Here is a 13474-nt window from a genome sequence, read left to right as displayed (position 1 = left end):
CACACGCCGCAACTAGAGAGTAGCCTTCATTCGCTACAACTAGAGAAAAGCCCATGCAGCAATGAAGACCCAGCACAGCCAGGAATAAGTAAATCAAATAAATACAAAGTGGGGTTCCCTGAAGTTCTCAGGGATTCCCTGAATCCGAGGTGATCCCTTGGATGGGCAGTGGGTTCTGGGTACATATGTGATGAAAGCAGGATTGAGATGGCTCCAGGTAGAGGCAGGTTTGCTTTTATATCAGGTACCATGAAAGGTTTTATGGGAATAAAATAGTTCCATTGCCACCAAGAAGTGTGAAAGCTAGTGTATATAGAACTGAAGCCCTGTCCAGAAGTTTGCAGCAGAACTGTCTCCTAGACTCTAAAGCAGGGGCAATCTCCTTCACCAACAACTGGCATTACAGTGAGAAGTCATTATAAAAGGATCCTGCAAAATGGGGGGCGGAAAGGAAAGTGGCAAGTAAATGGATGACGACAATGGCTCGACAGTGGTTATGATGATGGGGATGTGTGGGTGCTGACTCTGTCTGACTCCATCTTCCCAAATGTCTGAGGCTGAGGTTGGTGATTCCAGAGGAGGCCTCTGGCTGTCAAACTGGTCAGGTTTGCGCCAAAGTGGAAGGCACAAGACATCCTGGTAGGTTAGTAACAACTGTCATCAAATATTTGCTTTTACTTTAAAAATAAATTCTATCCTCTTCTTCTATAACTCCATTCTTTTCATGCCTGCTTGCTGACTGGACAACTACTCTTTGAGACTCACATTGTGTGCATTAAAAATCATCAGAGGTTACCAGTATCTGCACTTATATTGTATTATTAATGTTTCCCTTTCATGATGTTGTGGATATTTGAGTCTTATCTTCTGAACTCCAAATTCTTGAAAAGCAGGATCTAGTTTCACTAATCTCTGTGCCCCTGCCTGAGAGTACCTAACATAGTACCTTGCTTATGGAGCAAGCACTCAAATATTTAGGGTTCCCAGTCTTATCACCTGGAAATTGTCTGTGGCTCAATAAGGCACTCCACTGGCTGTCAAAGCACACACATATGGATCTTAAATCACTCTAAATCCAAGTGGGTTTCTTTTCTTTTCTTTTTTTAAGAAAATTGAAGTATAGTTGACTTACAATGTTGTACCCACTGTTTTCTATTCTTTCATTTCCTCCCAGGACAACCAAATAAAATCTCAAAGAAGTGGCTGAGCTTTCTTGGTGTGAAGGGAAATTTAAGGACAGACAGCTCCATCACACCAAATTTCCCTCCACCCTGACCACTGAAGAGTTGTGGGGAAAATTCACAAAATACTGTAACAAATGGGCTCTGCTGCTGTGCTGACTCCCCTCCCCTCCACAAGGCTTCCCTCTAATCTAAAAACCCAGGCGACCATGGGATTTCCCTGGTAGTCCACTGGTTAAAACTCTGGTGTTTCTAATGCAGGGGGCACAGGTTCAATCCCTGGTCAGGGAACTAAGATCCCACATGCTGCCCAGTGTGGCCAATAGATAAAAAAATTAAATAAAGTTACTTATTGAAAAAAACACCAAACCAAACAAACCCACACCAGGAAGTTGCCTGGTGGCTGAGTGTCACTTTCAGGTATTTATTTCCAGCTGACTCTTGCTCTGTGAAAACACACGCTGTCGGATTTGGGTTTGTTATGAGGTATGACAGTGATGGCAACGATGACCACAGTGAGCATGACAATGGTGACAGCAATAAAATCCACCGAACACTACGTGGCAGACACTGGACTGAGCCCTCACGCCCATTCTCTCATTTCAAGTTCACAACTGCCTCATTAGGTAGGACCATGATGACTGCCATTTCACAGGTGATCAGACCACACTCGACCCAGGCAGGCAGTCACTGGCCATGGACTCAAGGCTTCCATCGCCGAGGGGGGGACTTACCTAGGAAGCACAGAGTTGGGTGGCCTGGATTTTGCAGGGGACGCGACTTTAGGTTCTGGGCCCGAGCTCCCTGAAGGTCCCGGCAGTGAGTCGTGCGCCGGCCCGGGGGGATTGGGAACTACTTCCCTTGCCGAAGTCAGGAGATGCTCTTTATCTTTAACTTCTTTTTCCCGGGACTTGGCTTTGTGTTCCGCCAGGAGGAGGTCAAATTGCTTCTTCCGGCCCGGGACTGCCCTCCGATGGCTTAGTGAGTGAGTCTAAGGAGAAGAGAGATGGAAAGCACAGCCTCTTTGATCAGCACATAAACCTGCTTCCCCAGGCCCTCCATTTCAGAAACTGCAATTCATGGGAATTTAGAGGTGCTTGAAAAGTCAACTTCAAGGCAACAGCTCCTGTTCTGCGGCTGGGAAGAGGCAGAGACCACACAAAACGCAACCGTGCCCTACGCTCCTGGCGTTAAGGAGCCAAAGCTTCCTCCGAAAAATGGCCAAAGATGACGAGCTTCAGCGCGGAACCCCCGAGGACCCCCCTGACGACAGGCAGCGGTGAGGGCGCGCTGGAGTTAATCCAGGTGCAGGTGGGAGGCTCGCTTTGGCCCAGACACACAGAGACACCAAGCAGAGAGGGCCACGGCCTCCATCCCGAGAGGCACTAGCAGTTCAGTAGGAAATACGGGGCTGGGGGCTACCCACGGGCGGCCGCTTCGGGTCAGCGGTCCCCCGGCCACCCCGCTGCGGCCGGATCAGGGGCGCGGCGGCTCGTCCTCCCCTCTGGGGCTGCTTTCAGGGCGCTGCCGCCGCCGCCGCCGCCGCCGCGCTGCTCCTGCATACATTAAAACGTAGCAGGGTTTAGAACCGCCTGTGAGTGCCTATAAATACAATTTACTGTCTGGCCTCACAAGTAACAGGGGAAGCCTATTTTTTTTTTTTTTTTTTTTTCTCCTTCTTAAAAAGCCAGCCAGCTTGAGGCAGGCACTCTGCTACCATGGAAGAGAAGAAAGCATTTCCCTTACAAAGAGCAGCTGGGGGTCGTGTCGAGGCTCCACACCCTGCCGTGTGCAGAGAGTGGCATGCAAACATTTCGACAAAGGCCCCAGCGAGAGCAGGAAGTATTTTTTATGGAAAGAGAAATACCTTGCAGGTGAGGGATCTTGTGCAAGGTTTCTTTGTCTCGGGATCCAATACTCCACAGTGTTTATTTGGGTCAAATTCTCTCTCTGGTTTAAGAAACAAACAAAAAATATAAGAAAAAAGGAGACTAAATAGGATTTGGCATTAAGACTACATTTTTAAAAAAATGCACATTTGCACCAACAAGTGAGACATTGTCAGGCAATCTGTTTTGTTGTTTTTTTTTTTCCCTCCAACCGGCTGCTAAAATGCTTCCAGAACCGCTGGGGGAAGATGGCGCTTCTCTCTGAACCCAAGAGTTCCCACGTCCAGCTTTGGTGGGGATGTGGTAGGGATGGGAATGCACAAGGGGAGAGGGCGGGAGGGCAATAGAGGGAAAGGGGCCACGTGGTTCTCAGGCTTTATTTCACTCCAAACGTCTCCCCAGGCACCTCTGGGCAAAGCTGGCTGCAGACGGGGCAGAGCCACCGGAAGGCCCTGGGGCCACTTTCTCCCCCGGGGTAGCTCTGGGAATACATCACTCTCCCACACTGCCCTCCCACAAATGGCTCAATAGTTTGAGCCATTTGAGTGGGAGATTATTCCTTGACGTGTCAGTGTGACCTGCCTCTCTTATGCTTTGGAAAGTCCTCAGCACAAGGCATTCCATGCAGCCTTGCTGCCTGGATTTCCCCGATTCAGGAACATGCAGACAGGGGCAGGTGTGGGCTTTGCGCTGAGGCTGAACCTGCAGGTGTAAAGGGCAGGGCCTGCTGGCCTCACAGTTGCTCTGCCCCCAGCCTGGAGCCTGGTGCTCCAGAAGGGAGTGAGCCGGGCAAGCGGTCCCCTCGCCACCAAGGATGGTTGAGGGAAGCAGGCTTTCCCCAGCTCCTGCCTTCCCACTGGAGTCCTGATGGCCCCTGTCGAGGTGACTTCTAGGGAACCTACTCTTTTTATGTTCATTTTGGATCCTTCTTCCTTCTGGGCTACAAAAATGTTTTCCTCCCCTAGAAAATGGAGGGTTGTGAGACAACCTCTTAAAGACACTGCAAGCTTTACAGTTCCACCTCTTGATGGCCCGTGCCATTTCTGGAAGACACCCAGCAAACACCTGAGTCCTGCAGGGCAGTAATGACACTGTTCTTCTGGGCATTCACAAGAGATGGGCAGCAGTGCAGGTGGGTGGGGAGGTGGATGGGTGGGTGGAGGGGCATGTATAAACTTGGAGGCATGTCTCCTTCAGGGCTTCCAATGGCTGCAAGCTATAAAGAGGTTACCTTGCCTGAAAAACTGTCTGAACTTGCTGGAGTAAAATCTGACCATAATAAATGAATGCATTCTATTTCTAAAAGAAGGTTTGGGAGCTGTGGGATTGTTGCAACAGTGGTGATGATGTTTGCAATAAAATCATTCTCATATCCAAGACAGATCTCCTGCTTGGCTATCAAAATGCATCCTGCCCCTTTCTTTTGCTTTTGTCTTCTTTTCTTAAGCTTCATTTTTTAAGAAGAGAAAACTGTTAGGCCTGGAGATGTTTGCTTCTTATGAGCCCTCTCTGCCCACCGAGGAGGGTCTGGGCGCCAGGCCCCAGGCCGCCTGGTGAGAGTTCCTTCCCTTGGGCCTGGTGGAGTCAGCCCCGTACCCAGATCCACACCAGCACTCGTGTTGGCCTGGAACTGAACAGGTTGTTTGGCTGGGGGCAGGAGCTGGCTGCCAAATGTGAAAGCGAGAGAGAAATAAGCAAAAGACCCAATGAGACAAAACCACCAACAAAATGCAAAACCAACAAACACACACAAAAAATCCCCAAACAACTTCAGATTAAGGTGCCGGCTGGAAGCCAGTCATGCTTCTGCCAGGACGAGGGAGCCCAGCCTCACTGCACCCAGAGAGATCCACCAGCTCGTCCAGGGACGCCACCTCCTCTGCAGAGTGACAGTGACCTTTCTCTGCAGGAAGAGAACTAGGTGCACGGGGCTCTGTCCACAGAGAGGCCCCCACCCTCAAAGACGGGGCCAGGTTCTGCCTTTCTTGGGGGACAGTGGGTGAATAGGACATGGAGAGATTTTCAGGGTAATATCACTGTGTCATTTGAACACTTTGGGCGCAACGTACTTTTCAGACCCAGACTTTTTACAAGTTACAAACATAAGAGAAAACCTGAAATACAGATAAATACAAAGTAAAGAATAAAAATGACCCACAATTCTTGCGGGCACTTAGACATTATGCTCATGCCAGAGGACACAGCTTCTCTCTCACAGGGCAGTTTTCTCTGTGTGGTGGACCCCTGAATAACTTGGGTTTGGACTGTGCATGGATATTTTTTAGTAGCATATACTGCAATACTACATGACTGGAGGTTGGTTGAACCTGCAAATACAGAGGAACCGCATACACAGAAGACCTACTAGAAACCATATGGGGATTTTCAACTTCATGGAGGGCTGGCACCGCTAATCCCTGCGTTGTTCAAGGGTCAACTATATTTTCTTTCTTCTGGTTAACACCTGATAAATGCCCAGGGTGTGTGAAGAAGTTATAAAATTTATAGCTTTTCTTAATCTTTTGGAGAAAGTAAAACTGCCAGATTTCCTTTCACAGCAAACCCAAAGCAAATACTATCCACTTGGGGGACCGCAGGGCCAACCACTGACTTAAGGACTGGCCATGGGCACCTTTCTGGGTACCTCCTGAGTGCCTACTCTGACAACCAAGTAGATTGCAGACAGACCCCTCAGCACCCATCTGCTATGCCAGTCTGAGTGTTCCCAAGTGGGAACTCTAGTCTGCTTATGTGGGAAAGGCATCTGTAGCCCCAGACCACAGAATGAACCTGGAAACCAATGAGACCAAAGGTTGGAGATGGGCAGACAGCACCAATGTGACTGCCCCAAGCCTGCCCTCAGCTACCGAGAGATATCACAGTGGGCTCTCCAAGTCCACAGCCCTGAGACTTTTCAGAATCCGGGGGCGGTTTATCCTGTCAGAGCAAGGAGAAAACCCTCCAAACCCACAGAATGCTGTGGGGGTGCAGAGCGCCCTGCCTTGGGAACACCAGGATAACTCCCGCTAAGTGCTGAACTAACTCAGCCCAGCCATCATCAGTCTGGCACGGGATTAACAGAATCAGTTCTCCCCTGCATTTTGAGATGGGAGTTCCTGTTTGTAGGTAAACTCCGTGTTCCCCTTAAAATGAAACAGACCTGCTCAATTGTTAAGATCGCATCACTCCCTAGTTCTGGACGCGACTCAGCTGTAGTCTGATCATGAGCCAGACTCAAAGAACACAGACACGTACCTGAAAGTCTCCTGTAAGGCTTGCTGTTGTTTTTGGTGCCGTTTTGGTGTTTCTTGTCTATGGTGGTGGACAAAATTCCTTTGCCATTTAAGATCTTCTCTGGGGAAGGTGGCACTGACTTGGACATCAAGACCGGCTTAATGACAGGCGGGGTGGAGACGGCAGAGGATGAGGTGGAGCAGGAGGGGACCGCAGGAGTGGTCGTAGAGTTCATTTTGACATTGGCACCATCTGCCTTCACTAGGTTAGGAATTTTCTCTAAACTGACTACGGGAACCGGAACACTGAAAAATAAATGAACAAACACACACACAATTGCCTTCTTTGATACATCTGGTCTGCTGAGACGATATCCCTGCTTATCGTTATCAGGACACTTCCTTATCACTTATTTATACTCCTCCTATAAGAGAGCAGCAGGATTCCAGTTTTGATGGGAGGGAGATGCATGCCTCAGAAAAGACCGACGGCGAAGCGAGGCTGGCATGGTGCCAGGGATGGCATCAGTGCTGACTGATTACCTCCTGGATAGGTTGTCCCCATAGATCCTGTCACTCCCCCATTCCTCAGTCCCCTTTGTTAGCAGTCTCCAAGACAGCACCTTGGGCAGAACAGGGTGCCCGCTGTGAAGCTCAGGAAGCGGTACAGTCTGTCCCTGAAGACGGTGTGCCATGGAGCCGCGTGCTGAATCATGTCCCCTCCCCCGCTGCTCGGCTGGTCTCCCACCCGGGCGACCGGGCCTGACATCTGCTCAGCTCGGAGTGCTGACAGGCTCACAGTACATGGAGGCAGGGCTTCGGGCCAGTGGGCCATGCTCTGCGCTGTCAGAGGACTCCTGGATCACTCATGTCCCAGGGACGGGCTGCCATGGAACATTATCTAATATTCCATTTTAGGCAGCTAGTTATGTAAATAGGCAATTCTCAAGGCTGGCAGGTGAGAGGATGAATTTTAAGAAGACAGAGCACAAAGGTATATGTTTGCTCTTCAGAATCTGTCACTCTGGCCCTGCTTCCCTGCCACTTCTCCTGTAATGGATATGCATTTAATTTCTGTGCATTTCATGCTGGAAGACCCTGTGTCTAGGGGGCGGTGGAGGACTCCGTCTCCGAGTCCTCCAAGTCTGAAAGGATGAGATGAGATGAGATGAGTAAGCTTTGCTTTAGTTCTTGAACTAGATTCCCTTTCCTCCTTGCAGGAGGGCGGAATGCAAACACTTCAGCACCCTCAAGTCATCTCTGAGCTGAGAGTGTAGCTGACTTAGCTCTCTGAATGCCAAATGGGCTAAACTAGGGCTCAGACATGCCTGCAGACAATGAAGGGCATGAAAGACATGCTGGTTTTGCAGGGGAGGAGTCTTAACTATCCTCACTGCTGGCTGGTTCTCCCGTCTCCAAGATTTATTCGCAGATCATTTCTTTGATCAATTTGTTCATGAAATTATTTCAGCAACACCCTCAGCCCTTGTTGTTGTGGCTAGCCCTTGCCCCCTTTCTGACTTTGAAATAGGATCCCGGATGTTATTTATAGGCCTTTGCCAGTGAGAAGGGCACTCAGTGGTGAAGCACACTGCTCCCAAACCTCAGACTTCACCCCAAGACCACGTGCTTTTTTGGCCTGGGGAAGCAGGGGGTGGGACCTCAAGCCCCACATGAGAGGAAACTGCAACAGCAGTTTTAAGTAAGATACCAAATTACTGACAGTTCTGTCTTTGATCAGCATCTCAATCACTGAGATAAAGCTATACTGCCACCACTTTCTAGTTAATGGCAATTCTCAAAGCACTCATCCTATGGTTGAAGAACAGCACAAGAAGCCCTTGAAAAGTCAACACACTAAGAAGCTGCAAAAGAGCTTGCCTGGTGAAATTAGTGCTGCATTCCCAACTTCTTCTAAGTGGTAAAATACGTAAGGCTATGGGATACTAAATTCTTCCAGGCTCGTTCCTTCACTCAGTTTTAAAAGGTACAAATTACAGAAAGCAGGGTGGTGAAGAGGTATTTGTACACCGTGTTCTTAGCAGCATTATTCATAATGGCCTAAAGGTGGAAGCAACTTTAATGTCCCCTGGTGGATGAACGGGTAAACAAAATGTGGTTGATACACAGAGTGGAATACTGTTCAGCCTTAGAAACGAAGGAAATTCTGACACATGGATGAAGGTTGATGACATCATGCTAAATGAAATAAGTAAGTCAGAAAAAGATTACTACTCCATGATTCCAATTGTACGAGGCACCTAGAGTTCAAGTTCATGGAGACTGAAAGTAGAATGGTGGTTGCAGGGAAGCTGTTGTTCAGTGGGTGTTAAATTGCAGTCCTGCAAGCCTGTTTACACTTAACACTCCTGAACTGTACATTAAACACGGCTAAGATGGGCTAAAATTTTGTTATGTGTGTTTCACCATAGTTTAAAAAATTTTAAATGCACAAACTAGGGGAAAAAAAAATCCCACAAATTATAAAACTCATGTAGCTTATTCTCCAATATCCTGATTAAAAAAAAAAAATAAGAACCTGCTTAAAAAGCTCTTGTTGATTTGTTACCCTTATTCTAACCTGTTGACTTCTACTTATTTAGAAAAAAAGGGAAACTTCAAGTGTTGACATGCACACATGGACTCGTGGCCAGGTGAGAAGATTCTCTAGCACATGAGTGGCCTCCTCCCATATACTTCCCTGTAAAGCCAAGTGAGTTCAGGAAAGGAAACTAAGACCTTCACATTCCAGATCCACTCTTGTCTCACGACGGGTCTAAGTGACATGCTGAGTATTCATGAGCTTAACAGACCAAGATGATATCAGGATAGGGTGATCCAGAGCAACTGTGCCAACTGAAATAAACATAAAAAAGGAGTCAAGTGGTCCCCAGATGCTCATAGCACAGCCTGCGTTTCTTCCCTGAAGTCACCGTCTAGCTCCAGTGAGCCCCACAAGACAGCCACGCGAGCTCATGTGCACCAGGTCGAGCCACCGGAACAATGCCAGGCCAGCCAACGTGTGTGACTGATCTCCTAATTTGAGATCTTCTCCACTGTGTGAGTGTATTCCACTCACACCCTCTATGCCAGCACTTCCAGAACTCCAGCTGGACTTCAACCCCAGTGCCCAGAGACAGGATGTGAAACTGACACCCAGCAGTAAAAAGAAGGGAAGGCTGATACAAGGTCCTCTGGGATTGGAATGGGGAGATGTTAGTGAAGAAAATCTGATCAAGAATGTTCCAAAGAGCTCTAAAGACCAGATGAGTCAGTAAGGAACAGAGCCACTAAGTAAATAACCCCTGAAGTCATGTAAGTTGTCACTTGGCAGCAGAAAGAGAAGGGAGATTGAGTTAATGGGATAGGAACGCTAAGGTTGTCCGCTAGCTAATGGAGAAGGGTTATAGAGAGGATGAGAGCCTGAGGACCATCCCTGATCCTTTTCTCTGTATTATCCCTTCTTTCCCCAAAGGCTCTGAGCTTCCCCTTCAAGGCAACCTGCTTCTTGCCTGAGCTGAGATGGTACTTCTGCTGGGAATTAAGAGAAGACTGGGAGGCAGTCAGCTTAGTGATAGTGGGAAGGGTCGGATACATCCTCAGAGGAAATGAGAGAGCAAAAAGAGAGAGAGAAGTACAGATCCTTCCTAGTTAACCTCACCAGGCTCATCCCAGCATAAATGCCAGCCATTCAGTCTCCTTTCTTCAGTCCTATTGGCAACAGCATCCAGATTCCAAATGGATGAACAAAGAGGGAAATGATTGCAAGATGGTGGCTCACAATTTTGAAAACCAACTCCAAAGTTTCCATCTCTTCTCAGTCCTGACTAACATAATACTCTCTAGAGAGCCCCAGGTCCTGTTTCACATACATACAGGCCCTGTATGTGTGAGGAGGACAGCTGCCTGGGCACTGTCATCTCAGGACTATCTTCTCCTTTCTCTCACTGTCCCCCTCTCACTCCCTCTCTCCTCTGCCATCACCTCTCCCAGCCAATAAACGCAGTGTTCCAGCCCTAGGCAGCAGACCCTGAATAACAGGTTCACTTTTTTTTCCATCTGGAAAGAAGTCAAAAGATTCTGATCCCTGCTGTCCCAGTTTGGGCATCTCTTCCCTTTTCTGTGTCAAATCATAGGCTCTCCAACACTTCTGTGCTAGGAGTTGGGTGGGGTGGAGGGTTGGCAATACCCAAGTGACTGACTAAGCAATTTATTAGTCTGTTTGCTTGGCTCTCCCTAAGGTTAACCAAAGACCCTCAAGTTCCTTCCCTTTCAAGTCTTAAGGTGTGCACTTACACACTTCCCCGGGTCTCACAATTAGCTGCATTTATCAGTCCACTATGCCCTGTCTTTGAGGAGCAATGTTTGAAAGGGAAAGAGTCCCCGCTCCTTCCCTGCTGCTTTCATAATGCCTGTTTTGTTCGCTTGGGATGAACTCTTTCAGGGAGCTCAGGGCTGCAGCTGGTCCCCCCGCTGTGTCTACTACTACTGGGGGCACTTATCTCCTTGTTATCTCGGCATCTCTGTCTCAGCTCCCTAGAAGGGATCCCATAGTCGAGAACAGTCCTTCCTTACCTTCCTTGCTGGCTCTATCAGTGCTGCTTCAGCTGCCTGTGTCTTCTTCCTGGGTACTTGGGCTGTCTGAATTTACCTTTCTGGACCAAGGAGGGTCCTCTGACTTTAAGAAAAATGGTTCTCCTGGCCCTGAGTAGGTTCCTCTCCCTGCCCAGTGATGTCTGCAAAAGAGCAGAGATGGAGAATCTTCTCATGCCATTTCAAGGGCCACCAACGTATCACAGGGTCAGCTGCTCTCCTGCCAGCTCTGCTTTCTTGGTAATCATGATTTATCCTTTCATCATCAACAGATAAGCCTTGTAAGAATGGTTTAGAAAATCTTTAGGCCTGTAGAAATCATTGCCAGCCCTGCTCCACTTAGCAGCACAGAGGAAAGATGGATTTGACAGGCAGGAGCCTGAGGACATATGGTATTTGTGCTGTGGGTTACATGTCTGATGAGAGTTCTCAGCTGTCTGATTTCTTCCCACCAAGTCCTTCAATAAAGACCCATGAACCTGCGCTTCTGGTCAGGCAGAATTCTGAGGATCTCTGATTTACTGGCCAATCCTTGAAAGGGTCATCTCACCCAGCCTCTTGTCTTCCAAGCAGGGACAGTAGGCAAGTCATCCCAAATTCAGACGAACTGACCCTATTTTAAAAGGTCTGCAGAGAAGGAATTCTATTTGGTTCTCTTGGATGCATTTTGGGGGTTGCTATCAGGACATGATGTCAAATTTAGATTTTTAAAATTGAAGAAATAGGTGGGACATTCTTAAAGTCTGAAAGTCAGGCAATCACTAAGAATCAGCCTAAATAACAGAGCTATAAAGTCTTGCCTTGGTATAACAGACACAGGAGGAGCTACATAAATCCTGGTGCATGAATACATAGTATTTTTTTTTCAATCTGGAAAAAGACTGGGAAAACTTTCAGAAAGCCAATTTGTAAATACCTTAAGCAAAAAAGAAAACAGGGTAGTCAACCACAGAGCAAAGGATATAAGGAAATCTACCAGATTAATCTAATATTATTTTGTGGCTGAGTGTCAAGGCCTGGTGGGCAGAGAGGAAGCACCAGGCATAATCTCTCCTGGCCTCTGCAGTTTTGGAGGCCCTCCCACATAACACACCCTTCGTAAGCTGGAAAAATGTGGTCAGACCACACAGCTGTTGGGGATGAGGGACCCTGGCAGCCAAGGTGAAGAAAGATTGGTTAGTAAGATTTTGTGCTGGCCCAGAGCAGTACCTAGTGGAACTCAGAGGCACCCATCGCTGGCCAAGAAGATTAAAATGTCTTCATCAGTGACTTGGGTGACGGGCCGAGACCTTGTCCATCAGTTGAGGGCAGAGGAGATTAGTCGTTGGGAAGAATGATGTGGGATTTTCCTTTAGGAGGGGAGAAATGAACAAGCTGACTTTGACAAACAGTAAATGTGGTCAGAGGCAAGTGAGATCAAATCAGGGAGGACAAGTAGGGCTGAACTGGGTGTCTGTGCCTTATCACCGTTCTAATAAAGTCACAGAACGCGGAGGGTGTTGCAAGAGAGTTTAGAATAATGGTTAGGAACACAGGTTTTGAAATCAGACAAACCTAGATCTGAATCCTGCCTTTTCTATTGCTAGATGCATTCTGGTGGGAAAGCCATCTGAATTCTGTGGGCATTAGAAGAAGGGTAGCCGGCCTGGAAAGCTGGCTTTGGCACCTCCTTGCCTCCTCATTGGGACATCCTCGAGGGCAATGCCCAGTCAGGCATATGAGGCTGCCCTGCCTGGTTCATCTCAAGCCCTCACTACTCTGGCCTCAGTTTCCTAATCAGTAAAATGAAGGTCATGATAGATATCTGAAGTTATTAACTGAGATAATATGTATAAAGTGCTTATTAGCTTAGTCCCTGGGCACATAGTTGACCCTCAATAAACTGTAGCTAAAACAAGAGGGAGAGACACCACCCCCAGGACCCCGATGCTTCAGGGGTATATGTCTGTGTGCAAGTCACTGTCACTGGTAGAACTTTTTGTCCTCTTGAGCCTTCTGGTCCCATAATGGAGGGAGGGGGTAGATGAAGAGGAGGAGAAGGTAGGAAAAGAAGCTGGGTGGGAGCAACTGGCTCTCCATATTCACCCAGAGTGAAGGACCACTTCCTGGGGGTGGCAAAGGGAAAAGACAGTTGAGTAAGAAGCCTTCGCAGACTCGACCCTTTTCCAGGAGCCCTCAGCCCTGCTTTGCAATCCCACCTGCTTCTCCGTCCCAGTCTCCTAGGCATTGCCCAAACCTGGACTAGTGGTAAAAGTTCCCACATGGATACATATTCTACCAGAGTGAGAGGAACTCCAGTCTTCTCTCATATGAACATGTTGTCTTCTGCAACCCTGAAGCGTGTGAGGCAATGGGGATCTCTGTGATGGCCCTAAGATTTCTTCCTCTGGAAGAACTGCATGTGCCCCCTGCTAGGCTGCTCCAGATTCCCTAGAAGCAAGAAGTCCCAGCATCAGCTTCTGTTAGTGTCTCTGGCACTTCTGTTAAGCAGGGGATCCCAAGGCAAGGAGCTCAGGAGGTAGTCTCCAGACCCAATGAGAGATAACAAGCACTTAATGTGCTGACATTCCTGGGGAGC

General features: G+C 48.2%; 1 protein-coding gene across 11 annotated transcripts in view; it reads right to left on the bottom strand.

Moving 5' to 3' along the window:
- The window catches only part of ATXN7L1 (ataxin 7 like 1), a 251977-nt gene that overhangs the window by 23814 nt on the left and 214689 nt on the right, over positions 1-13474 (bottom strand). For all 11 annotated transcript variants that reach the window (XM_020888568.2, XM_020888569.2, XM_020888578.2 and 8 more), the window contains 3 exons: positions 6326-6609; positions 3049-3131; positions 1916-2172 (listed from right to left, as the gene is read on the bottom strand). In XM_020888568.2, the coding sequence (XP_020744227.2) occupies positions 1916-2172; positions 3049-3131; positions 6326-6609 (624 nt within the window). The remainder of the gene's footprint in view (positions 1-1915; positions 2173-3048; positions 3132-6325; positions 6610-13474) is intronic.

The sequence above is a fragment of the Odocoileus virginianus genome, chromosome 1 (genome assembly GCF_023699985.2).
Source record: "Odocoileus virginianus isolate 20LAN1187 ecotype Illinois chromosome 1, Ovbor_1.2, whole genome shotgun sequence".
NCBI lineage: Eukaryota > Metazoa > Chordata > Mammalia > Artiodactyla > Cervidae > Odocoileus > Odocoileus virginianus.
The sequence above is the reverse complement of the archived record's forward strand: the minus strand, read 5'-3'. Positions and strand labels throughout refer to the sequence as shown.